This window comes from Oryzias latipes, chromosome 12, assembly GCF_002234675.1.
Source record: "Oryzias latipes chromosome 12, ASM223467v1".
Classification (NCBI taxonomy): domain Eukaryota; kingdom Metazoa; phylum Chordata; class Actinopteri; order Beloniformes; family Adrianichthyidae; genus Oryzias; species Oryzias latipes.
Window position 1 is genome coordinate 27,533,699 of NC_019870.2, and position 27,984 is coordinate 27,561,682.

The 27,984-nt window shown below is 42.9% G+C and overlaps 1 protein-coding gene across 4 annotated transcripts; it reads right to left on the bottom strand.

Moving 5' to 3' along the window:
• Positions 1-1,211: 1,211 nt before the first annotated feature.
• Positions 1,212-25,880, bottom strand: syk (spleen associated tyrosine kinase). 4 transcript variants are annotated; one of them, XM_023960615.1, is made up of 15 exons: positions 21,270-21,452; positions 14,210-14,667; positions 11,708-11,868; positions 8,987-9,125; positions 8,713-8,794; positions 8,576-8,631; positions 7,960-8,022; positions 6,479-6,563; positions 6,016-6,175; positions 5,132-5,341; positions 4,717-4,906; positions 2,938-3,078; positions 1,668-1,780; positions 1,499-1,591; positions 1,212-1,399 (listed from the first exon to the last, which is right to left on the bottom strand). In XM_023960615.1, the coding sequence occupies exons 2-14, from the start codon at positions 14,609-14,611 to the stop codon at positions 1,519-1,521; spliced, it is 1,875 nt and encodes a 624-aa protein (XP_023816383.1). In that variant the 5' UTR covers positions 14,612-14,667; positions 21,270-21,452; the 3' UTR covers positions 1,212-1,399; positions 1,499-1,518. The 4 variants fall into 4 exon arrangements, with proteins under 4 accessions (XP_023816383.1, XP_023816381.1, XP_023816382.1 ...); XM_023960613.1 differs by having other exon boundaries at positions 1,212-1,591; positions 21,270-21,447; XM_023960614.1 differs by lacking the exon at positions 21,270-21,452 and adding an exon at positions 25,714-25,880 and having other exon boundaries at positions 1,356-1,591.
• Positions 25,881-27,984: the final 2,104 nt, after the last annotated feature.

Here is a 27,984-nt window from a genome sequence, read left to right on the forward strand (position 1 = left end):
CTCTGAATGACGAGTCCTTTTTAAAAAAAATCAGAAAGCCCTTCATGCTGGTGCAAAATGAAGAAATTCTTCATGCATGGCAGAGGGTCACAACCACTGACTGTATAAAAGAACTGGACTGAGTGACCCCTCCCCCCTGGTGTTCCAAACAGGAAGTACCAACTGGCTCCAAGAAGCCAAAACTCCATAGACTTCTATGTCATAAACAGCTACTACTCAATCTATTGGTCAGGACAACCATTCTTGGTCTGATACATTTTTTTAGCATCTTCTTGATAATCCTTATTTTTCTGCAGTGCAAGTTATTCAAGTTATAAACTGTCCAATCAGATGTCTCAGTAAAAGCATGTGGTGTCACCTCAAACGTTCAACCCTCAACAGATTCTGTGGCAGCCCGCTGTCAAGTGGAAGGGGTGTGGCCTTCTAGCAAGATCATTCCTGATTGGAGAGAGGGGTTGCCATAGAAATGTTGACCCAGACCGGCTCGGACCAATCACGGCTTTCTGACGACCTCTGGTTCCAACATGGGGACAGCCATATGGTGGGAAAATGGCGACCGAATTGACTTGGTATGAATTGGAATTAAATCATTTTCTATGCTCTGTCCAGTTCTCATATACAGTCTATGGTCTCAATCACCAGCCAATCGGGATTGGCGCAGTAAGGTAAGATTTTTTGGGAAACATAAATGGAGGCATATCACATGCTTCCCATTTTCACCTGGTTCTAAAGTCACCTAACATTTGGACGATGCTACCTGATGGGCTTGTAGAGAAAGCGCTCAGTGTTTCTGCTGCAGGTCTGTGGACCAGTCTCAGTCTGGAGACTCGGCCTGTAAGTTCTGAGAGATCCCATCAACCAGATTCTGCCAAAATGCAGTTTTTCTTCCCCGTTCAGGTTTTTTGTCCTTTCCTGCTCCTGCAGACTCACAGAGCCTCAGTCTTGTCTCTCAAGGCTGATATTTGCTGCAGGAAAGTCTGTGCAAAACCTGAACACCACTGTTTTTTACCTGAAGTTCTTTCTTTCATTTCTTCTTAAGACATGAATTCAGTTGAAAAATATAGAGTCTTGTGTAGATCTGGAGAATGCATTACAGATTAGGGAATTGTTAAATTCAATTGGCTTTCAGCAGCATCAGATAGCTGTTAATTTCAGCCCCCCCACCCGGCTTACTGCTGCAGCTTCAGCAGCAAAGAGGACATAAAACAGTCTGATGTTCAGTCTGCGCCACAGCTTTACTCTCAGCAAGCACTCATACATTTCATCCTGTCTGCATTCAACATAGAAGGAGAAGTCGTTAATCATGTCCGGTTTGCATCACGATAGCAATCTTGAAGCTCTTCTTCACAGAGTCATTTGTGCATTTCTTCCTCTTTGTCTGCACCGGCCGCCTTCCTCACTGATGAGCAGAGAAATGTGCTTTGGTAAGGGACTCTCCAAAAGGACCGGTTTGATGCCGATCCAGAGCGTTCATTTCCCGCTTTAAGCGTGTACATACAGCCGTCCTCCCACCACGGCTCAGTGCGAAATATCGTAGTAATACTCGCGCAGTCGGGGTTCAACCACGGCAAAGCTGGGCCGCTCATCCACCCTGAAACCGAGAAAAGACAGTCTGTCAGCGTGTCCGACAGCGTTGCGCCCGTGCCTCGTGCTCGCCCGTCACTCACTTGTAGGTCCAGCAGCTCAGCATCATCTCGTACATCTCCTGAGGACATCCCACCGGAGCCTCCATCCGCCTCCCACCCTCCAGCATCTGCATGACGTCGTTTCCTTTCATTCCCTGTGGAAGGTCGCCAACACGGTCACTGAAAGATGCTGCATTTCCCATCAGTCACTGCTGACATAAGTAATCCAATTACTTCTAATGTAACCAGAAGGTAACTCAGGAACTGACGAGGTCAGCCAGGGGCACGTGTGTCATATGTTGTTGAATGTTTTATTTTCCTTTCTTTAAAAAGATTGATTTATTCTTTTTTTCTAAGGCAGATTTTCACCTCTGCATGGAGCTTCTGCAGTAGAGAAGCCTTATCCTCTGCTCGGTCCAGAGGGTCAGAGCAGGAAGTCAAGACCCCGCATAGAACAGAGAACCACATCCTCAACCAACCTATGAGGCTGTTTTTGTGATGGTGGGAGGATGGAAGGAGTGTCTGGAGAAAATCCATGCATGCACAGGATCTGAACCCAGACCTTTTTGCTATGAGGCAACACTGCTGACCACCAGTGAGCAGCCCAGAGCTCATTAATGACGTATTAATAATACTTTAATGCAGCGGTCTGCTGCCTTGAAGTCTCCTACTAACCAAAACCCACTGAGAGCCTCACCTCATCATTTAGAAAATCCACTCTGTTTTTGTGGCCATCAAATCATTCATTAATACAATGTAGCAATGTACAATAATCCAATTATAGTGCTACATAATTATTGTGGTACAGTGATACATTTTTCTATATACAGTATAGCAATTTGACCTTCTTTTACTTTTGCAGCCGTGCACGTGCAGAACATGAGTTTGTTTCTTTCAGTAAAACTTAACGAGCTTCATGACGTTGATAGTTCACCAAGAATCAAAGCCCTGGAAGTTGTTGTTTGACCAGAATTCACGTTAGAGGGAGTCTTCTACATTCACACTGTATACAGAATTACAGCTAAACTCTGATGATTACTAGTTTGGACTGGTATGAGAATGCATTAAGAACATTTGGTCTTTGTATTTAATTTGCTTAGATATTTCTTGCTATTTGGTGCAGAACTGAATTTGCATCTGTCCTGATCGTTGTTCTTGTCAGTCACACAGATAATGTTTGTTTTGTTCCTGACTCACAGCTTAAACTGTCCCGACACAAAAATCCCAACACTGCTGCAGTGACCAGCATGACCAGCAGGTGGCGACACGTGGCTGTGTGTGACCTGGAGCATTGCGGTTGGACTCTTCATACCTTGTATGGTTTCTGGCCGTAGGAGAAGGCCTCCCACATGAGCACGCCAAAGCTCCACACATCACTTTTGGAGGAAAACTTGAAGTAGTTGATGCATTCAGGCGCGTACCACTTCACAGGCCACTTCCCATGACCCTTTGCCTGCAGGAGAAACACAGCGCCAAAAACCAGTGTCAGGTGTCACTGACAGATTCAGGGAGAGCCACACTTTGGCAAAAGCTGAGCAAAAATATGAAATTAGAGCTAAAAAAAAAAAGAGGACAGAGAATCACAAAAACACATCAAACAGACTCGGGTTTCTAAACTAGACGGTTACGTTATCAGAAACATCTCAGATTATACATTTATCATAGATGACAACAGCTGTTAGCTCTGCTGCCAACCAAGACCGAACACACTCACGCCAGCACCGAAAAAGGAGAACAGAAAAGTCAAAAGCTCTCATTTACCTCTGGTGACCGCAGAGGACACAATGTGACAAACCCAGAGGATTCTGGGAGGTGTTTGAGGCACAGCTATCATCAACTCAAAGTCAAAGAGGAGAGCGACTCTTCAGGACTGAAGCCTCACAGAGCATCTTGGATCTAGCACATTGACCATATAAGAGAACTGGACCGAGCGAGGGTGACGTCACCCATAGAAGATGGTTCACATGCAGATGGCACAATGCAAAAGAAGTGTTGCAAAATCACAAGTTAATTATGTTACATGAAATGCCCAGTGGGAGGGGCTTGTTGTTCTGAACCTCAGCCCTGAGGTAAGAAGAAGTCATGGCAGACAACACTTTTTCAAAATAAATAATACGCTCATTATATTGTTGTTGTATGGTTGGGCATTTTACTTCCACAGGTTTTCTCTAATCCTGGGAAATCTCCGACTGTAATAACAGTGGTTTTGTATTTGCTGGAGGAAATACACAAAATGTCGTTCTGATGGAAGAAGACACAACAGGACTTCTTAGATTTATCAAAGAACCTGAAGAAAGATTTGTCTGTAAAAGATGGCAGAGACGGCTCACTTGTTCCCAGATTGTATTCTCCAAGTGTCTTTTTGTGCTTTCGAAAATCTTAAAATACCTCTGAATGCTTTTAAACATCCCTAAATTTGTCTGAATGTATCTGCCTCGTTCCTTATGGTCCCTCTCTGAAGCCAGAGGCATACAGCCACTATTGCACGGATGACAATTGGTCATACGTGAATATACGTGGGAAAAGTGAGAAAAGTTGTAGTCTTTGCATGAAATTCTCACAGATGTTTCCTGTAAGAACCACATCAAAACCACACAGCAAGTACAAATAAACCACGCAATTCATTATATGAAACTCATTAGGGATTCCTGCGTCAATTCCAAAATTCTAACGTGATATGTGCGCTGCTTACGTGATATAAATTGTACTTCTGTGGTCCATGCATGAAAAGTCCGTTAGACATATGTGGAACTGTTGTAAAAGCCACAAATTTGCATATGCATCTCACAATAGTCATCCAAAATTGCATAAGATTTACGTAATAATTGCATGTAAACTATGTAAAACAGGCTTAAACTGCATAATTTTCAACCGACCACAAATTCTGAACAGCTCCAAACCGATTTCACATGAAGACCTGTCGGCCGAAACCCTCAACGAACATCTGCGCACATCAACCAAGACACACAGGAATTACGTACATCAAGCGTGAATCCCGAAAGACCGACATTTCATACGTGGAAAATGCCTAAAATGTACGTAGCGGCCGTGTGACATGGCTTTGAGCCTCCTTTCTCTGAGCCTCTATCACCTTGTAGTAGTTGTGCTCTTCTGCGATGGCTTTGGACAGGCCGAAGTCGCTGATCTTGGCGTAGTGCTGTGTGACCAACAGTACGTTTCGGGCAGCGAGGTCTCTGTGGACAAAGTTGTGCTCTTCCAGATACTTCATTCCCATGGACACCTGGTGCACCAGCTCCGTGATGTTCTTTGTGGAAGCGTGCCTGTGAAAAATCAGCCCCTACTTAGAATAACTGAAGTCCAGGAAAAAAACCGCAACAACAGACGTTTGCAACATTTTCTTCTTTTTCTAAGTTGACATAAGACTCAGTCAGAAGGTCACAGACAGTCAACCAAAATATATATATATATATATATATATATATATATATATATATATATATATAAAGGTTGTATACGGTTGAGAACAGACCCAGCTGGACACCTACTTGTTCTTCTGCAGGAACTTGTTGAGCGGCCCCAGATCAGCCAGCTCCATGACCAGCATGAGGTTCTCCGCCTCACAGATGCCGATCATCCGGACGATGTAGGGGTTGTCCAGCTGCTGCATGACGCTGGCCTCTCGCAGCATCTCCTCGCGCACAGACGGGTTGTTGTCATCGTTTTTCAGGATCTTTACTGCAACCGGTTTCTCTGATCTGGCACACAGGATTGAGGGGTAAGACTTCATGCACATCTTTTCAAGTTCATCAAAAAGGATCAAGGATGTTAATTTAATCCCGTGGATTATTCTTTTGCTTTTAGGTTGTTTTATTAAGTTAAACGTTATTTTGCCTTCCTTTAAGAAGGACTTACTGATAATGTTTTTTTTTACTTTTGCATTCACAGATTAGCGTGTGACCTGGAGTGATCATCCTCCAGCCACGCGGTTAAGAGTTCAATTTCCATGTTCTCTAATTAAATGTCCTTGGGCAAGACCGAAAGTCAATTCCTAACACTTGGACAGTCCCACGGATTCTGTCGGAGGTTAGCTTTGCTTGCATACGTGTGCCGTGACTCCAAGTGCTTCCATTCTGCAGATTACAACTTCACATTGAGGTGGAGCAGGTGGAGTCAGCACTTGGTGTTTTATTTGAAAATCAAGTTAATGTTCCTCAGAGACTTTCTGCCATGGTAAACCTGACTCTTATGTAAATTTCAGTTCTGCTTCAGGGCTGCTCACCTGGGAGTTTCTGTCCAGCGAAGTCATCGTGACTGAATCTAATGAAACATTTTGACTTTTGTTCCCGCTCTGCGACACAAACTCTCTCTGCTGCCTGACCTCACCAGCTCAGCTGACATCGTCAGTGGAGGAGAGCTGAAAAGAACATACTTTCTCATCTTGTAGATGCCTTTCATGACGGTTCCGAAGTTCCCTGAGCCCAGTTCTCCATCCTCCAGGAAGAGCTGCTTGCGATCGACTGTGGAGCTTCTCAGTTCGTCTGGATCTGCATAAGGACTCTCGTACACCTCTGTGTCCATGGGCATGGCCTCTGATGGAGAAAAGTAGGTTTCACACTAAGAATAAAGAGAAAGACGTCTCATCTCTGAGTCATCTGTTGCTGTTCTCCACATTGACTCATGTCTGTACTCTCATCAGCTTCACAGGCTCATCATTAGCAGGTGTTTGTGTTTCAGGGCTTTTGACTCTGTAACCACAGAGCGTGAACCCTTGGTGTGTAGCTCCTCAGTCAGTTTTAAGGTTGTGAACATTCCTGAATTTCCCTGCTCATCTCTTAAACACAAACAGACCCTGAAAGGAAATGTGCTTCCATGTGCGAGCACGATGAACCTACCTTTGCTGGCTGCTTGATTTCCGGGAACTCGGGTTTCGTACGGGTTTGAGCTGTCTGTGGTGCTGTGTTGCGATCCACGACTGGGCTGTAGGTTGTACAGAGAGCAGAGGCTGAAGTCAGACTGAGGATGCAGACACTAGGCGTTCAGAGAGACTTCTCATGTCAGATAAATGTGAACACATCCCAGCATGGTGGCCGCTGAAGGTTCTGACAGCAGAGAAGCCCGAGTGCACCAGACCAATTGGACCATGGAACCCACGCTCCTCCTTCCACTTCCAAACCCACTTTAACACGCCAGATTCTCTTGTTCTTAGAAGCATGAGGGACTTTAACTCAGTTCTATATGATGTTGTTCTTTAAAAAAAAAACACTGACGCATCTTTTTAGTTAAAACAATGACTAAAACTGCTCTACACGGCTCGTCATTGGGAACAGAACTACCTTAAACTAAGTTCATTTGATGTTTAGAAGCTGCTATGTTTTCATTTTCCATCTGAACAAAAACATTTCAAACAGGGTAACAAACAGATCCCCTCAGCACAAATAAATAAAACTGTGTGCACAGCGCGGTGTGTTGTGGCGAGGTGTGGTTAATTCTGAAACCTTTTTTAGACATCTTTGGGCAGGTTGTCCTGTTCAAGTTCTGAGTTTGACATGTGTTCTCTGCTGTCCAGTGTCAGAGGCTTTGCTGCAGGAGAACTCGTCACAGGACAGCTTGGTTGGATTGTTAATTTCTTACTGTTAAAAAAACACATCAAGCAATGCCTGACTATACCTGGAGCCTGGGTTCTTTATGCTTTCAGTCTGCAGGACCCAGAATCTGGAATCACTTCCAAAAAACCTTAGACTTGACACTCTTATTTCAAGGATCTTAAGGATCATTTTTAAGAAATATATTGCTTTAACTTAGTTTAAGGATTTTAATTATTTTATTGAATTAATCTTTTTTTTTTATCGATTGTTTTGTGCTGTTCCATATTTTTTCTGTGTGTCTCTTATAACTCACTTTATTTCTGTTTTTACCTTTTGCCAGGCTACAATGGAAAATAAGAATTTCTCTCTTTTTTTTCTATATAAATAAAGATTAAATAAAAAAATAAAATTGTATTTTATCAAAGCAGATAAAAATATGAAAAAAAATAGTTTGCAGAGCCAAAGCAGGGTCATTTTTGGCAGAGGTAGAGCAGTCGACCACTGATCAGTGTGTGAGGATGAATGTGACTGTAAAGCCCTTACAAAAGGTAAAAAAAAAAAGGGCTACATAAAAGACGCTATTTACCATGTACCTTCAGCAAACTTTCACTTATTGTGTCCAATACTTGGACAGTTTGCTTCTTTATGAAATGAAGTCAAGGGTCATGATTCCAAATTACCGTAGATTCCAAAACTCTGCCCAAAATTACCGACAGCAAAAGAATTTGACCCTTTTAGAAAATGTGTCCTTGCTGATGTGCTTGGTGTGGTTTAGAGATTATCTGTACCTTTTTCCTCCCAATTCTAGCTGCATCCTTGATCATTGAGAAAATTCCATCTGCCACGTGGTGCTGGAAACAAAAGTTCAGGGAAATAATCAGAAGATCCAAATCTTGTGCGATTCTCATGATTACAGCGTTAGATATGAGAGTCTCAGGCGTGGCAGCCTCAGATCCAGATTGTGCGTACTGCTTCTGGTGTAAAAGTATCAGATGCTATAGTTTTGTGCGTAACAGACTTTAGTTTTACTGCATCAGGTAGAACAACCTCATGTTCCAGGCTCAGGTGGAATCCCTTTTGGTGTCTCTTTCCCAACATTCACGTTTCTGAGCTTTCTAACTAAAGTCCAACCATAATCCAGCTCTGTAACTTTGACCTCAAACAACAAAGTATCTGACCAGTTCCTTTCTGATCTGAAGTTGATTGTAGTTTGAATACACCAAAGCGTTTTAAAGCTTTTAATGTCTGCTTGACAACATCACTGATACTTCTTCATTTTTGATATTAAAATGTGTCTTTTCAAACCAGCATTAATTACTGAAAAAGCAAAAAACATGGTGTTTATGATGAGAAGTTTCTATTGACAACCGTTCGGTGTTCAGTTGATGAGCACACACGACTTACAAGCGAGTTTCCTGGCGCTGGGTGGTTTGCTGGAAGCGAGGGTCGTCCTATGAGTCCTGTGAAAAAGGAAAATGTTTCTTTTGGATCAGAGCTGCATGAGGTTCTGTGTCTCTGGCCCGTCCTGAGCGTCATCGTACCGGCATGTCCGTCCTGTCGTGGGCTGGGCTCGGTGAGGACTCGCAGCAGTCCGTCTGGTTTGTAGGAGTAATGCTCCACCAGCTGCAGGTAGGAGGGAAGAGCGGCGTGAAGTTCTCGCACAAACGTTAAGCTTGCAGACTGAAAATCGTAAATGCTGCAGGACAAGGAACAAAGGCCTCTCAAACTGGCTTTTGCTGCATTTCTACAAATGTGGTTCTGTTTTGGACCAGACATCTGCTGCTCGGCAGAAAGGAGAAACACTTCATGACAAACCTGCCACAGAGTGTCAAACTGTTTTCCGTCTGGGATGGAGAGCTTGTCCTTCCGGTCCCTGTCGATGCGATAGTGGATCACCTCTCCTTCGTGCAGCAGACACAGGGCGTAGGAACCGTTCTCGTTCCTCTGCCGAATCCTGCACACAGAACCTCAGTCAGGAACCTGGCTGCTTTCACCAGCTGCCGTCACAGTCATCAGTGGACGTGGCACGCCTGATCCCACGCCATGCACTGCTTTTACTCTGTTCATGCAGACATGAGGGAGAAAGCTTAACCACAGCTGTGAAGATGCTCACAAACGTGGAACCTGCCAGGAAAAGGAGTGAAAAAGAACTGATGATCTGGAACCAGGAGCTGCCAAAAGCTGCTGAAGGATCCAAACCCAGACCAGTCCTGACTGTGGGCTTGTAGCACTGACTGAAGGATGAATTCAGACTAAATATAAATCTGTGAGCAACCACCTTCATGCAGAATTTCCCCTCCTCTTATTGTGAAACTCAGCTGTGACAACAAGAACAACCTCAACTAGATCTCCTGAGCAGAGACAAAGAACAGAGAGAACTGGATCTATTCCTAATGTGGTGCCACTCAGAGGACAAAGGTCCACCTGAGTCCAAACAACTGATCGCAGTCTGCAGCAGCGTCAGTAAATGATGTTCTGGATGAAGCCGGTCCTGTTGGAGGTTTTGGTTTGAACGTTTGGGCGCCTGCCTCAGAGAGGACAGAAGTCCAGACCGATCTCAAACTTGCTCGCAGTTTTTTGTAGCGACAGTTAAAGCGGATTCTGTCAAGTTCACCCATTTTTTCTTTGAATCTTCTGTTATTTCTTTGCCCTTTTTTAAATTTACGCTCTGTGAGCTCCAATGGTCGCGCCAACCCACACTGTCAACATTTCACGCTCGTCTGATTCTTACAGGAATCTGACTTCATTCATTTGCCTGTTGTTATTTCAGTGAAGCTTTAACGCTGTTTGGATCCACCTGTTACCGCAGGCAGTGGGCTGTGACTGGAAATGAGCCGGAACCAGACCCAGAGGAGCCGCAGACACCAGCAGTGCGACAGGAACCATCAGGATTCCAGCCTGAAACCTCCCTAGCTGTTGTGGGGCGACAGCCCGTTTCCACTCGAGCACATCTGCAAAACGTCAGGTCGAGTCTGAGTGGAAAAACGGCACTTCCTGCTGTGCTCTGATGAGGGGCGAGGGTTTTCTCCTGTTTGGCTACTTCCGGAAGTCTTGTGCAAACCGTCAGAGCATCAGCTTCAGCGCGGGGTCGTGCTCCGGCTGCTGTCGATACATACATTCGAGGCAGACCTGGAGCCACCGTGCACGAGCGCGTGCACGTATGGGTGCTCACATTTACAGCAGACTTTCACTGAAACCTTTCTTCCTTTGACTTGTTCTAAAACGCTTCAGAAAACGAGAAGGACAGAGGCGAACTCATGTCTCAAAGAGCGTCTGCTTCTAAAAGAAGACCACAGGACAGAAGAGGAACTGAGCTGGGGGGGTGGGGGCTCATGTCCTCAGGCTGGAGCCTTTTCTGCTTCACAGAACTGTAGATTGATGCAGTTTGCTAAACAAAGAAGTTATGAAACTGGCTATTTTGACACCACTTGTTGAGTTATGTACGTACAACTTCCTGAGCTCAAATGTAATACGCAAAATCGCCCCCTTCTTCCTCAAGACACACCTTTTAGAGCTACTGACATAAATCCTGTAACACTCCTCTTTAAACCACAAAGGTTTATTATTTAAACGTTCTGAGAGATGAAACTATGAAAATCCTTCTAGTCTGTCAGAAAACCCAAAAGATTCTGAGAGCAACAGAAGGAGAAACTCATCTTCTGCACTTCAGCTCAGAGAAATTCCCTTCGTTTAACAGAAGAAAAGAGAAACTCCAAAAATGGAGGATGGAAAGTACATAAACAGAAAAAGACGGTTTCATTTTAAGGAGGACAAGATGATCTTCCAGAGAAGACAGAGCTTCGTCTGAGCCCCGGCACACTTCAGCTTGTTCAGGCTAAAGACCTGAAGAACACGGAGCACGGCTGATGTTCACAGAACTGCATCTGAAAATGGTACGATCCAGGCTCTGAAGGAAAATAAATGCTCCATCTGACAGAGGAGCCTCCAGAAGAAAAGGCTGACTTTACCTTAAATCAGAGGTGGGCACTGAGGGCCGCAGTCCTGCATGTTTTCCAGCATACCCTGCTCTGGCATGTTCTGATTGGCTGGACACACCTGAACCAGGTAATCAGCCATGAGTAGGGGAAGAGTATCTGGAATTCATGCAGACACACCGGCCCTCGAGGCCTGGAATTGCCCACCCCTGCCTTAAATGATGAAAATGACATGACACAGGTCCTAAAACACACACAGACATACTTCAACACAAACTGTGTGCGACAGTTAGGAGGCTTAAGCACAAAAAGCAGAAAGAATTCAAGACAGAGAAGACACGGAAGGATTGTGGGGGATTTGTGTTGAACTTAATTTGTGCTGCAGTGTTCATGCTTGCACAGTAACCCCCCTCCCCTTAAGACAGTGGGTCAAATGTGGTTTCAGCCCACAGACGAGCGTCGCTGCAGGAGCAGAAGCGGCTTCCTGCCTGTTCTCTCACATTGCTGGTCCACACAGAGGAGCAGTGACATTTGGGGCAGAGAGGACTTTTGTAGTTGTATAATGGACGAACATCAGACGCGCTCTAAAATAGACGCTCACAAGAATTTTCCGTTGTTGCGGGAGCCGCTCTGCAGCCGGGCCGCAGACTCCTCCCTGCTTATGGCGCCGTGGAACCAGGGCATGCTTTCATGCGCCGTGGTGGCGATGAGCTTCTCCAGCTGTGGCCGCTGGCTGATGATGGCCTGCTCCAGGGCCGCCCCCTGCACACAAAACACACAGCACCTCAGTCACGCAGAAATGGGTCCTTCACATGAAGCAGCAGAAGGTCTGGTGCATGACTCCACTCTAGATGACGTGGAACCGATTCAGGTAAAGGTGGGAAAGACAGGTTTCTCTGAGATGTGAGCCGCTGACATCACGACAGTCTGTAACTGGCAGCTTTTTCTTCTCACACATCAAGCAGCTTCAAAGGCCGGAGATCAGCCTCCGCACAAGTGTGTAAAAATATCTGTGTGAAAACTGCCTGTTGCTCCATTCACCACCAAAGCTGATGAGAAAACAACCATTTGTCTGGTTGGCTGCAGAGACCTGCGATCAAACAGGTGAGCCAGTGCCTCACCTGTCATCCTCCTTACCTGCCATCATTAAACGTGTACCAGTAATACAATAAACCTTTAGTCTAATCTGTGCTAAAAAGGTCATTTATACGTATGAATGTAATCATTTTTATCCTCAAAATTACTGTATTTACCACATTTCCTGTTCATTTTACAGCTCACGCAGGCTTGTGCAATCCCATGCAGACTGGGTTGCCTTTGGCTTATTCAGCATATGCTAATAAATTTAACACTTTATTAAATAGTTTCTATGCATCTTTTTACGTGTCATCGCTTTCCATTTAACAGTTATTCTTTCATGTTTGTCTGTTGTTTCTTTAATGGATCCGACATAAAGCTGCACTGAAAAAACACAGAAGGTGAGGTAAGCAGTAACTTGGCCTCAATTATATTATAGAGGGTGTTTGTGGGCTCACGCTGGTCTGGAGTCAGTATTCTGCTTCGCTCTGGCTGACAAAAATGCTGGATAAAATGTCATTAAGAAATGTCTCAAAGTTGGACTTTCAATCAAAAAAATAAAAAATCAACGTTGAACTGACACATCTGTATTCAGACTGAGAGACTTCTGAAATTTCTGATAGAGGGTAAGGAGGACTTTTATGCAAAAGTCACAGGCTGTTACCCAGACGGAGAGACATATGGACTTCATTGTGTTGCACACAGCCTGAAAACATATAAACACAGAAAAACGGCTTAAATTAAAACCAGTTTTAGTGGTTTTCAACCTAGAGGTCTCTTCTGAAGACAGAAAACTGTGAAATCTGCTAGAAGCTATTGGCTGCAGAGATAACCCCCCAGCCATGCCAGCGATGTTCACACCTGCTCAGGTAGGATGCTGCGTTGTGGTAACGTCATCATTTAAAGGACCGGAACCAGAAATTCACACCTCACAGAGACCGCCTCTGAGTCTTCCTCATCCGTTCAGAACAAAGGATGAGAGAAACAAACAAACGTCCAAACTGAACTTATCGCTCTTCAAAATCAAACTGCCCCCCCCCCACCATCATTGGGTTGCAAGGACGGCAGATGAAGATGCAGTTCAGGATCTGGAATCTGGAATCTGAGCGCGCTCAGTCGCTCTTTCTGACTGGCTGTTTTTTTAAACCTTTGCGTCAGAATACAGTAGAAATGTTCTATTTCTGTTATCTCCGGGTTCCTGTTCTTTTACTTTCGGTCTGGGCTATTGGGCAATTAAAAACCTCCAACAAAAGCTGTGTTTTGAGATGTGGGCTGGGTCAGCGGATCTCAGCAAAGTTCAGCTTCTTTCTCGTGAAGGAACTGATTCCCAGAACAGACAGATTCAGGAAGGCTTCTGACAGAGCGGTTCTGAGTTCATGTTTTGACATAAACGTCTTCAAAGAGGGGACCTCTGCTGCAGCCAACCGCCGATCAGGAGACTTTAAAGTTCACATACGTTCACTGTAGTCTCTGCCTTTCACATTTGATGATTCATCGATGGTTGGGGTTGGATCGTGCCCTCACAGGTTGGTGAAACGCTCGAGCAGTGAGGAGTCAAATGAGCCAAACGTGTTTGCAGGACTCCATACTGGTCTGTCTTCAGCAGATTAGTCTAGGTGTGATGAAGCGTGGAATCAGAGTGGAAGGTGGACAATACGCTTTGGCCAGCCATGGAGACATCTGTGACTACTCCAGTCTCCTTCCAGGAGTTTACATGTCAGAGACCACAAAGGCGTGCAAAATAGTGATCCGTTATAACCTGACAGTGTGTCCCAGAGGACAGAGGGAGGAGCCACCAGTGCAGCCTGAGACTCAGACAAATGGGGATCAGATCAGGAACAACAGAAACAGTATGGGAGCCAAGCGGGCTTAGAGATCCACCAGCCCGCCTGAACACCTGGATCCTCAGGCCATCATAGTTTATTGATTACTTGTTTACAATCTCTCACCACCTTTCTGAAAAGATGCTTCAGAAACAGAAAAACAACAGATTTCTGAACAAAGGATCCCTGCCAGGCAAACTCACCCTTAGGTTCCAGGTCTGCTTCACGTACTCTCGGATCAGCTTCTCCTTCAGGTCCTCAAAGGGTCCAACTTTGGGCTGCATGTTCTTGGGTCGGTTGCAGGGCTTCTTCAGGAGACACACCAGGCCGTCTGTCTCCTGGGAGTGGTGGTCAATCACGTCCACGGGGCTCCTGTAGCTCTTGCCTCCAGCGATGGCGTACGTCTCGTTGGGCTTTTTCTCGATGGTGTAGTGGTAGCAGTGCTTAGCATTGGCGACAGAAAGGGCAAAGCCTCCCAGGTAATTCCGGCTTTGCCGTAACAGGTACAGCCCGTTGCTCATGCCTGCCTGCCGAAGGTAGTCCTCCGCCTCCTCCCTGGCGATGTTGCCGTAGAAGAACGGCAGTGCGTTGACAGCGTCAGCCATCTTGGCCGTTGGACACTTGTCTCCTCACAAAACTAGGCCACCAGGATGAAGTGTCCCTGAGAAAACAAGAAGGTCACCTTGAGTTACAACTGCAAAATCTGAAAGGAGAAGCTAAAAAACAGATAAAAGTTGTTCTTTACTCCAGAAACAGGGACACTCAAGCAGGTGATGCTGGTATCGCCTGCTTTTAGAAGCAAAACAATTGTCTTTACTTTTGTCAGGTTGATGTCAGTAAGCTGCTGTAGTTTTTATAAACAGCAGTTTATATGAATCGTTCCAACAAAGACACTTGAAGAAAGTGTGTTTAGTTCTTTTTGTTAATTCTGTCCCGCAGCAGACCTGGACCACAAAGACCAGATTGCTTTTATTAATTCTTCTTTCTTACTGCAGCTTTCATACTTACTCAAAAACTCATCAACATTTTCATAAATCTAGAAAACATAGACAATGAATTTTAGGCATTGTAACCCCCCCCAATGAATAAATCACAGCAGAAGGAAACAACAAAAGATGAATTAGCCAAAATCTTTTATAGGTCTCCAAAAAATATTTCTAAATCCTATATTGAAAACCAAAACAAAGGGAGTTTTGTAATTATCATGAGATGGCCGTGGGACCTACGGCCGTTGACTGTATATGAGAACTGGACTAAGTGACCCCTCCACCCCGTGTTCCAAACAGGAAGTACCCGCTGGTTCCAAAAAAGCTGAAATCTAATAGACTTCAATAGAAAAAGAAACAGCTGTAATCAGTCATTCTATTGGTCAGAATAACCATTCTCACTCTGACACATCTTTTTAACATATTCTGGATAATCCTAATTTTTTTAATGATATTTTTGCTGCAGTAAAAGTCATTCAAGTAACAAACTGACCAATCAGATGCCTCATTAAAAGAAGGTGGCCTCACATTGAATGTTCAAAGCGTTTGATTTCCGGATCCTCCTGATCCTGCTTTCAGTGGAAAGGGTGAGGCCTTCTAACATGCTCACTACTGACTGGAGAGAGTGGTTGCCATGGAAATATAGACTAAGATCGACATGGAGCACTTGGAAATGGAGCTTACTGACGACGTCTGGTTCATGTCACAGACAACATGGCGGCAGACATATCGTGAAAAAATGGCGACTGAATTGACTCGAATTGAATTGATTTGGTTGGAACCGGGGGTTAGGCATTTTTCAATGGGTGAAGTCTCACTCGCTCAGTCCAGTCCTCCATATACAGTCAATGGTTCTAAGGCTTGGTGACCATTGTGGTGATATTTCAGATTTTCCACAATATGGGAAAAATCGATCTTCACACACACACCACCAGCTTAAGTCTACAACAACGCCCAAAGTTTTGTTGACCTTTGACTTCTGGAAGAGGCCATGGTCTTGAATTTAAAAAAAAACCTTTAATACCCTCTACAAATTGAAACTCCTCCCAGGGATTTCGACCTATCGCCTCCTAACTCTTCGAGCATCATTGGGAAGCTACTTTAGAAAAAATGTTGGAATTAGAAGTTGTGTGTGTGTGTGGGGGGGGGGTGGCATTCCCCGTTGCACATTTTTAACCAGAATATTATAAAAATTGAATCCATGAATTGTTGGCTCAAGCTGAACAATACGACATTACAATATGACCATGCCAGTAATGTGGCTGACAAAAATATCTCCATTGCTAAGGAAATCCAAAAATGTACTAGTGAAAATTACATGGACCTGCCCGTCACCAAAATAAAATGGTTGCCATGGAGATCATAGCAACAGAAAAGCCCCCACAAGTGTTTTTTTTATGATTCTGTCTCATGCAGCTCTAAGCGGGGCGGCAGAGTGAAGGGGCCTGAACCAGCTGCTTAGCCAATGAGGGCAGGTAAAAAGGGGGCAATGAGTGGTGGGGAGGGTGGGGAGCACCTGTGGTCCACATAACGCCCCTCACGGCTTTTTAAACTGTCCAATCATTTCCGTGAGCGTTCATCTGATCACTATCGGTGCTGCATGTCAGCTCCTTTGCTGCTCTCTCGATTTCATCTAACTGACTTTTGGGGACTGAGCGTCTTTCCCAAGGGCATGATGATTGACAGCCTGGGACTTAAAAAAAGGACTTGAACCCCCGAACAGCTGCTTGGCAGACAAGCCGCTCAAGCCCGTGACTTAAACCCGAGCCTCTAACTTCCTTTCCCCAAGTGTGAAGCAAACCCGAAGGCCGCAGTTCCTCAAATGACCATTATTAACCGTTGGCTGGTTTTAGAAGAGAGACTGACTCTCCTGTCAGAGTTCACACCAAAAGGCCTGATGATGACAAACATTTTTGGAAGGATGATGCTTCATTTACTGTTCATGACAGCTTTTTAAAATGGGAGGGTGTATTTCACTCTTCAAGATCACACAAGGATTGATTAACAGTTAAGTGAACTCAACAAAACTTCCATTTACTTTGTGTCTCCCATTTTTGGGGCAGAGATAATTCAAGTCAGGACGGTTTTCCTGCTTCAGGCTTCATTTTCACAGAGCAACATCAGAAGTTAAGGTTCAGAAATACAGAAAATAGATTCGGTCCGACCTGTGAGATCCCACCAAAAACACCTCTGAAGCAGAGCCCCGTACCCACCAGCTTGACCTACTTTCTACAAAGCTGAACACCAACCTTTGAATTTTCTATATGCAGAATGGAGACGGGGTCACTTATCATTTTAGTGCATATATATTAACGTTTCTCACACATGTCGTTCATGTCACGTGTGTCTCCAAAATCCAATTATTCGTGGGAAACAACTAACAGATCTTGTTCAGAGCATCCATTTCTGCTTTCACCAAACCACGTCAACAAAAAATAAAAACATATTCTGAACTGGAAAGGGTGTCGGTACGCGTGTTGGCTCCATTTTGGTTTCATTTACCAAAACCTTCTTCACAAAGAGCTTTGTTGTTCTTTAACTGCAGGTTCTAGGTTAGTCAGAAACAATGTCTCCTTTTTTTTTACAAATGTAACCATAAAATTCTGATCCATGGAATAACCGGCTAAAACGGACAAAGGTTTCATTCCAAGCTTTAATTTGGCCACTTTTGTTCAGAAAACATCTAAATAACTTTTAGAATACAAACTTTAGTTTGAGTAGACTTGTTTAGTTTTATAAGTCGTCATGACAATGGCTGTCCTCCCTTTGGGCTCACAGTTCTTGAAGTGTGTCATTTGGTGACTCACATCAGTTACATCACACACCATGGGGGTGGGGGGGTGGGTATATTACACATGAACCTAACATCTTGGCTTAAATGCATATCTTCTTTGTTTGCACTTGTAATCAATTAAGAGGGTCGCTCCCTTGTCCCTTTTGTTGTCAGTGGAGTTTCAGTTCAAATATTCATTTTCACTTTGCATAAAAACACACCAAGCAGTCAAATAACAAACCCGCTCTCAGTTTAAATTAAAGTGTTTGTTGAAAAATGGTGTAGGGTGGATGTATATGCATTAGGGTTAATATTTTAAAACAAATCCTTCAACCACTTTTTGTTAATATCTATAAATGAAGATATATAATATATCTTAATTAATTTAACATGGACGACAATGAACTAAACCCTAGTGTTCAATAATAAAAAGTTGTTACGGCTGCCTTACTTCAGGTTTTCTGCCTGAAGTTTCTTCCTAAATAAAATTAAATATGGTATCTTTGTGGGACAAACAGGTGAGTTTTGATAGAAATGACAGGTTAGAAAAACGTCCCTCATTGACGGCAACATCAGGACTCCTGATTTGTTTCTGCAGCCTTGCGGGTTTGTTTCATCTGTCACTTATAGAAGCAGCTGACTGAGACCCTTTCTGTCTGTCTGTCTTTTTTTAAGGGGGGGGGGGGGTCTGCATGCCACAGCAGTAGCATGGCATGTAAATATAACAGCTACAAAAAAACATACAAAAATATTATATGATAACACCACATTATGATAAATATAACAGCAACTTTATCATAACAACAGTCTGAAGCTTTAAACACTTATGACCTTAAATTAATTCATCTAATTGATCACATCTGAATCATTTTGATGTTCATTTAAATTTGCGACATTGTTGTGCCGTAAAAGCTCATAATACAACTGAAAAAGTGAAGTTAAGAAGTTTTAACAGACTTACAACCTTTACTTTTACATCACCTAAGGGTCGGTATTTGAATCCAGAACCGTTAAGAAAATAAATATCTGACAACATCAGCGCTCTACTTTAACACATCAAAAAACAGTTGCAACACTTTTCTGAGCAACCAAAACATTTGACCACAAACGTCTTATTACTACATCTGTTGTCAGACTTTATTCCACAGTTCATCACTACAACAAGAGAAGACATGAGTGATTTCATAGTTTAGTTAACCTGTTTAGTGCATTTGATCATTTTCAAGTCTGAGAGGCAGCCGAAGAGAAAATGATCCTCTGGGTAAGTTATCATGGCGTTCAGTATGTATGTCGTCCCTTCCCTTCGCTGCTGCACTGCAGGTCGGTACAGGCTCTGTAGCCGTTACCATGACAACACATCACACAGCGCATCTCAGAGTCCCTTTTTGAGAAAGAATTATCTAAAAATAAGAAGACTAAATTGCTAATAATTGATTTCATATTTATTTCTTTTGTAAGTGGCCATGGGATGAGTGGGATAATGCCCTTTGGGGTGTGCATTATCAGAGATGAACAGACTTCACAGAGAGGTTTCTGGTTCCTAAACAAACTTTATACCTGGCAGCAGTGGATGCGCTTTATTTTTTACGTACAAACATACAAACAGGTGAGTTTTTGATAAAAATTACAGGTTAGAAAAACGTCCCTCATTGACGGCAACATCAGGACATCAGGCACCTGCAAAGGTTTTATTTGATTGTGCCTGTTTTATGGATGCCAGCTTAAATAAAGTGGATTTGCTCCTAAATCAGGACGTCTTGTAACCGGCCAGGAGCCTGCTGAAAAAAACTGATGAGTCCGTGTGTCACGTTTGTCTTTGCAGCAAACAAAAAGTGCAGGGGATTCTTTGTTTAAACACTCCTCTGTATTTATTTTAGACAAACCAGATCATGGTGAGGTGGAGCCGTAGCTGCAGTGAAGCAGTTTCACCATAAAGCTAAAGAATTGTTGCATGAAAAACAGAAAACAGCTGCATGGCCAGCAGAATCACTGTGGTTACAGAACCTCTGGATCCTGGATCACTCAGAACACAAACATCAGACTCTGAGCCAGGCTTTGGACCATGACTGTTGTTCCTGATGTCTGGATTAAGTCTTAATGTCCTTTTGATCAAATTTATTTGATCTGACTATAAGCAGCTAAGAGACAATCTATTCAGAGCCTCTAATTAATGCTGCAGCTATTGTTGAAAGGCAGAGGCGATTCAGAAGAAAACATGCAAAGACCTGTTTTCAGTTCTTCTTGAAATTTACTGCAGGTTTTGTTGAAGTTGATATTTTTTACTATTTAACAGTAAAAGCTGCAGGGGAATGCTTTAGTTATATCTGTCTTTCTGTATTCTTCATGCAATTTTTTCTATATCTATATTTTCTTTTTTTATGCCATTTATTAGTTTTCTTTCAAGCAGGAATCGAACCCTCGCCTCGTGTCACCATTACTCACAACACAAACTAAAAGAAGATAAATTAAAAACATTGAATTTATTTTCTGTTAGAGATTACCGAATTAAAATAAAATGAACAAACTTTTATTCAACTTACATTTAGTTATGCACAGATTAGTTTTGTAATATTTAAAGCAGTTTCCACTGAAAGACATAAGAAAGGAAAAAAAAAGGGTCAGAGCCGTTGTGTTGTTTAAGCGCCGTAATGAAAAATTCAACCGCAAGAAATGTGTGGAGGGCATAAAGAGCTCAGGACAGAAGAAAGCGAGCTGCTGTTCCGATAAAATCTGATGCACACAATTTATCAACTAAATAAAATCTAAAAACAAATCAGGAAAACGAAAATATGATACTAAAAACTTCATTTATATTAGTTTAATCATAGTAAATTTACTGTCAAACTTATTGCATTCTAAACGGATTTAATAGCATTTTATTCTATGTCATTTAAAATAAAATGTAGAATTTTTGTGTTTCTAAAACGTCATTAAGTAATGTTGTTTTTTTCATCTGTAAACACGCGTGGAGTGCAGATGCGCACAGCTGACCTGGTTCGCCGCGCGCCAGACACGAGGCTTTGACCTTAAAAACGTCGACGGGTGGTTTGGTTAAACTTTTATGTTTCAGTTTTGATGATTTAAACGTTAAACAAAAAAAGGTAACGTTATTCATCAGGAAGGAAAATATTATTTGTTCATTTCATTTTGTTTTACATTTGTATTTATTTATAAATGTAACTGATTTTCAACTGAAACATATATTTTAAAAAGTCCAGAGCAAAAAGCAAACATTAAGAGCAGCTTTTTAGTTTTTTCAAAAATGCGTTGAAAGGAGAACCCTGAGTGACGGAACCGAACAGAGAACTTTTCTGGAGCTCAGGGTTTCTGGAGATTCCAGGCAGAGCGCTCCGGTCGATGCCTCTGAAATCACCCGCGTCCTTCTGCTCGTGACTCCGCAGGGGAACCTGAAGGCCTCACGAGAGTCCGACAAGAACCCAGGAGCCTGGAGAACTTCCAGAGCCGGGCAGAAGCAGAACCGAAGCGGTGTTTGCGGGGTCTTACCGTGCGCAAAGGGGGGGTTCCTCGCCGGATCGTGTGGGGCTTAGCTCCGGGCCTTCAGCGCATCCTCCATACGCGCCTTTATGTGTCCAACAGAGCACAGCTTCCTCTTTTATCAACTTCCTCAGCTGCTTTTCTTTCACTTCCTTTGTGAAACATGCAACTGACCAACGTGCACGCGGCACACATAGGAAGTGCACGCAGCAAACTGCCAGCTGCAGCTCAGACCAAGGCACCTGGGGGGCCTGCAGCCCCGGCGCTGTTGAGCCCAGGTGTCTCCTTTTCCCTCGTGGATGAAGAAAATAAGTTTTTTGTTTCAAAGGATTTGAAAATATGTTTTGAGAAATGTCAGAGCAGCTGGAGCTGATGGTGGATTTACTGCAGGCAAAAAAAAAATGGACCTAGCTGCAGGCGAAGCTACACATGATGCTGCTGCAGGTGGAGCTGGAGGTGAAGATGAAGGTGACGCTCCTGCAAGTGAAGATTAAGATGCAGGTGGAGCTGCTACTGTTTCTCAGAACATTTTTCCACCAACCGTAGCATCACTCGGTTCATTTTCCTCACCTGAAGGTCACACGACCTCTGGCTGTTTCCTGCAGTTTAGACGCTGCAGAGTCTCAGAACAAAGTTAGTTTGTCACGAATGCAACATTCCTGACGGGGATCCTGGAGCTAAGGGGGGGGGGTTAAATGGTGGGAATCTGGATGTATTGGGGGGGGGCTTCATGACAGATTTCTGCTCCCAATAGTTTATTTTCCTTTTTTGCTTGACCTCCTACATTACAATGCTGCTGTGTTTGTGTGAACTCTGGTCTCCAACATGGACGTGAAGGCGCCGCCAAGACGCTCAAACGGTCCCACCGTCACAGTGAAGCTGAGGTACAGATGGGTGCAGTGGGAGGGGAGGGGGTAAGAGGCGGCGGCGCCGTGGCAGATTTCAATCTGCTGACCTGAAGGCGGCGCTGGAGCTTCAACATTTTCTGTCTCAGTCCGCACACTCACTCAACCCCACCCCCAGGAGCAAAAGGCTAACAAGAGAAGGAGGCTTTTAAATTTACCCCCTCCAGGCCTTAAACTGTGCAAATGACTGCACGTTCGTCACGCTCACCTACCCCAAACTTCCTGCCCTGCGGGTAGGAGGAGCTGTTAAATCTAACCCGAGCATGCTCAGTGCTACACACCTCACTGTTCATATGAAGGATGACAACTGATGGAGGAACAGCTCCACCCTGTGGCCCAGCAGGGCCTTGGCATCAGAGACCAGCCCCCGTCTCAGGGTCGCCGTTCAAATCTGAAAAAGCCTCAACCATAAAACTGATGCAGCTTTTGTTTCTGTTTCCCTCTGAACCTTCAGCGGTTCCTGCTGTCCTGAAGAGTTCTGACAAAAATGGAAGGGATCCGCCCTGATGTGATGTGAAACCACTGACTGTATATGAGAACTGGACTGAGTGACCCCTCCCCCCGGCGTTCCACACAGGAAGTACCTGCTGGCTCCAAGAAGCCAAAATTCCACAGACTTCTATAGAGAAATAAACAGCTGTTACTCCGTCATTCTATTGGTCAGAATGAACATTCTGACTCTGATTCCCTTTTTTACATGTTATTGATTATCCTCTTTTTTTCTTGACATTTTTTTGTAGTGCTCATTAGTTAAATTATAAACTGGCCAATCAGATGCCTCAATAAAAGTAGGAGGTGCCTGCTGACCCCCACATCACACGTTCCAAACGTTCAAATGACAGATCCAAGCCGTTTTTAAGATCCAGCTAACTGTTAAGTTATGGTGCTGTGAAGACCCTCAAACAATCTAATTTACTTTTCAGTGGGTACTTCCTGTTTGGAATATGGGGCTGGGGGGGTCACTAAGTCCAGTTCTCATATACAGTCATCGTCAATGACTTGATTTCTATGCTGTTGGCCTTTAGCCTGAAGAGTTTAGTTTTAAATGATGACTGATGCCTCTGAACTTTTTCTATTTAACTTTACATCAGTTTGTGTCATTTACTGGGCTTTAACAGGAACGTTTATCAGCTCACATAGTCTTTAAAGACAGCTGAACTGTGATTGTACGAGAGATGTTGTCCAGCTTTATTTTAATTTACTCCTGGCCTAGTAGCTTCTCATTGGTGGAGCAAAACTCCCACCTTTCATTCTTGAATTTGAAGCAAACATAGAACTACCAAATGATGCAGTTCAATAAGTGACCACTAGGGCCATTGGCAGAAGGGGAGAATTTCCCATTAACTGCATCAATTTTTCACTAGAACTAAAATATGTACAGTCCACGGTCAACACCTTTATTGTTTTATTCGTTATGCATGGCGACTGTCATTTTTATGAGCTATTTTAATTTAATTAAGAGCTCATTTTTTGCTCATTATGTCTTTGATTGACAATCAAACATGGCTGGGTGCTTTCAGTTTTCATTTTCACCATTCATTTACTCAGATCCACACCATTAGGACATTTAAGAACGACACCATAAAGACCTTCAGGAACAGCACCAGAAGTACATTGAGGAACAACACCAAGGGCATTTAAGGACAACATCACAAAGAAATTCAGGAACGACACCAAAAGGACATTTTAAAATGGCACCACAAAGACATTTAGGCTAGAAAAGTGTCTTCAAAAGTCAACAAAGACAAAAAAGGTTTTGAGTTTTGAAAGTATGACACGAGACAGAAACAGGATTTTAATATTCTGGAGGGGGGGCTTCCATAGAGAGGCCAGCAGGAAAACGGCCACAGCTTAAAAACTTAAGTAAGCCAGGTTCTGAGAAGATCAATGGAAAACCCAAGACCCAACTATGTCTTTGATCATACTGGGATGAGAAAGCTTTCCACAAAGCCTGATGGGATCCCAAATCCAACACCCTGAGGCTGTACACTACACACGTGGAAGACCTGCCATCCATGTTCATGGAACAAAGATCCATCAGCAAATGCAGGTGTGTTTGTGAGCGGGGAAGGTTTGAAAATATGCAGGACAGTGTTCCCCGAGGACCAGGGTTGGAAAATGCTGTCCTAGATTCATATATATTCAATTTGATATTGATAATAATTCAATCAACGACATGCACCAGACTTTATAGAAACCTGTTTAGAGATTTGGACCTTTCCTGTTCCAACTGTTCCAGATCCTCAAAGACGTGACTGAGTGCTGCATCTTTCTGGTCCCCATCTTTGCTGCATATTCTGTAACTTTTCTTTATCTTTGCAGCATTATTTCAATTGGGCTTCATGTCAGTTTCAATCCTGCTTCATGTCTGTTTCACTTTGCCTCCATGTTTGCTAACAAACTTTATTTATAAAGCACGTTTCATATAAAAGCATAACACAAAGTGCTTTACATTAAAACAAAACAAAATAATCTAAAAACAAGCATGAAAATTAAAATTAACAAGCACAAAAAAATAGCGCCCCCTCCCCGTACCTAGACACAGCCCCCCACTCCTTTCATACATCCCACCCCCTAATCGGGAAAGACAATGAGAAATAGGCTGAGCACGAAAACAAGATGTTGGAAACGCTAATAATTGGAACCTTCCTCTCTGTGAACAGCTGCATAGACAGCCAAATGCAGCATCACAGGCGGGGACCGCTCCACCACAGCTAAGCGGTGATGCAGGTCCCCATCCAGAGCCGCAGCGGCTCAACAGCAGCCGACCCAGAGGGGGGGGGCCCAACTGAGGAAGCACCGGAAATAAAAGTGAAAATAAAAATGAGAATGAAAGAGTAAACATAATGATAAAAGCAATAAACATTGAAACATGGTAAATTAAAATAACGCGTTAAAAATCTAGTTTAACTTCATAAAACAAGATAAGATTGATAAATAAATAACAATAAATGAACAACTAAATAAATAAACTTCTGCTTTATGTCTGTCTCCTCCTAGCAGTAAAGCTGCTTCTCTGCTTTACTTCTGCTACTGGTCTGCTACACTTGATCTGCATGTCTGCTCCAGTTCTGCTCCCTTTCTGCTGCATGCCTGCTTCACCTTTTCTGCATGTCTGCTCCCTTTCTGCTGCATGCCTGCTTCCCCTTTGCTGCATGTCTGCTCCACTTCTGCTGCATGTCTGCCTCGTGTTCACATCTTCTCTGCTCCATTTAACTGCATCACTGCTGCATCTTTGCTCCATGTCATTACCCAGGATACATGCCTGCGCCTCTTGCGTCACGCAGGATGCAGTTCGTTCCGCAGAGGACACGCGCGCACACATCCTCAGCACGCGGTGGTTTCCCATTGACTTTGATCCATCTTGATGTTGGCGACGGCCCAGAAGCGCATGCGAGAACCGCGCACAGATCATGTGATCTGTGGGATTCTGTAACCGCTTGGTGCGCGCCCACAAACACGACTCCATGTCAAGCAACGTCAAGATCCACTTAAAGCGGGACTCTGCTGCTCCTTCCAAAACCCACCGCTCCTCACGGGACACTCACCTGAGTCCTTGGGCTCCGCCACGTTGACTGCAGGTGCACGCGTGTCTCATCATGAAGGTGGCACGAGCGTCTCATCATCGCTGCTTTCCACGACCCGACATGCACAACATGAGAGCAGCCTCTAATGCAGAACCCCACCCGTCGGTTTTTTAATGTTCCTGTCCCACGAAAAACCAAGATCCCCGTCATTCCTGCGTGCTGCCAGCAGGCGGCAGCACTGCTGTCAATGAGGAAGACTGTCCAGGATCAGGAGAACATCAATCCCTTTTTCTATGACATTAGTGAGGAGCAGACTTGGCCATCCAAATGTTGTTGTTTTTTTTTATTTGAAATGGTTTATTTCAAGCAATTAAGTAGAAATAATACACAACAGCAATATAATCATCAGTTATACATTCATACAGTAACTAATCAAACTTAGGATAATTAGACATATTAATAAATATTGCTTGAAAGGGAGTGGGAGGAAGCGAACTTATATAATCCCACCCCGTTATACTGTAACCATTTTATTACATGATTTATCAATATCCGGTTCCCAGTTTTTATCAGACAGAATTAAAAATCATAAGGTATCGATAAAGCACATGACAAAGATGAATTACTTAAGTATTACGTCAAAAATAACTATTTTAGAAATCAACATGGCAAATGCACATCAGTCATCTGAAATATATGCAGATTATGTTACTTATAAAAGCCATTCATATGAATAAAGCACAATACTATATCAGTAAAGTAGACACTACACTGTTTCAGGAATTTTCATAGGAAAATTTCATCAAGTATCAAAAATTAAAAACATGTGCAAAATTATGCTACATTAGGAAAGACTTTTGAATCAATTAATCAATTTTTGGAGAAAGTGAAGTAATATCATTAAAAGTCAATCAATTTAACAATTTTCAATAAGTGATTAATCATTTGTTTTACTTTTTTAAATATTTTTTTGTATTTTTTTTTTATAATAAAGTAATGCTGTAGGGGAAAAAATCCAAATGTAAAACATAAACGAGTCAGTACAGAATCAAGTAAAGAAACAAACATATTTTGCTTGTATGTACACAAAACATTCACTTTTAAAAGATGAAAACTCTGCTGGTATGGTTAAAAAAACGTTAAGGTAAGATTTAAACAAAACAGACAACAGAATCAAAGTGTGTCAAAGATGCATCTGTGAAGACTCATTCATCCACGATTGTTCCATAGCAGAACAAGTCTTCTTAGTGACTAAGTCCAGATGATCTGTAAAGACACATGTCTTAGTCTTTTAAGTCGAAGATGTTTGTCTCCTTATTCAAGAGGCTTTCTCCAGAATTGAGAAAGCCTCTTGAATGACCTTTTGTGTGACCTTCTTTAAAACCTTTCCTCGTGGGTGGCGTTGCTGGTTCTCCAGGTTTAGGGTCTACTTGGAATTGAAAATGGATCGTGGTGAACCTCATGACACTTCTAAACAGTGGAATGGCATGTGTCAATGATTTGAAACAATGTCCCGCTCCGTTGTGCCATCTAGTGGACACCATTGAGAGCAGCAATGCCTTCGTAGTGAAGCAGCATTTCCTTGGTTTGATGTTTTACTACAGAATCGGTATTTAGTTTTCATTGTAAAAGCAAATAAATATAAATGTTGCAGCTCTTTGTGTTACCTAAATAAATGAATATTTACTAGTGATATTGCTTCATACTCTTATTCTTCTTTTTTAATGGTTGTGAGTAATTGTTCAGTTTTTGAGAGCTGAGAAACATCAACAACTCATTACAGAATAAATTGTTTTATTAATTTTACTGGTGAAGTATGTCCGGTTGTTTTTATTGAGAAAAAATAAATCACCAGCACAGCAAAGACAGGAAATATTGCCATCAATTTGTTTACAACAAACAGAATAAATATAGAAAAAAATGCATCTAAAAATTTCCCCTTCACAAATCTGAATGGAATTTCAACATTTATTATTATGATTTATATCTAGTTTGGATTGTTTCTAAAGAAAATGCTCAAAATACTTTTTTGAATTTGACTGTCTCTTTTGGTGGACATGAAACTGACCTAAAATTAATATGAGTTGAGTAATAAATTAATAAAAATTGAGTTTCCTGTTGTGTTTAGGTTAGAATACCTCCTTTCACAAACCTAATTGTGTCTGTATTCTTCCTTTTAATGCATAGTTTGACATCAGGCCAAAACACTTTAGTGTTGATTCCCTTTTTTTAATAATAGTTTCAGTCTTTAGTTTCTCCAAAGGCACTGATTTATGGCATGTCAAGAAGAAA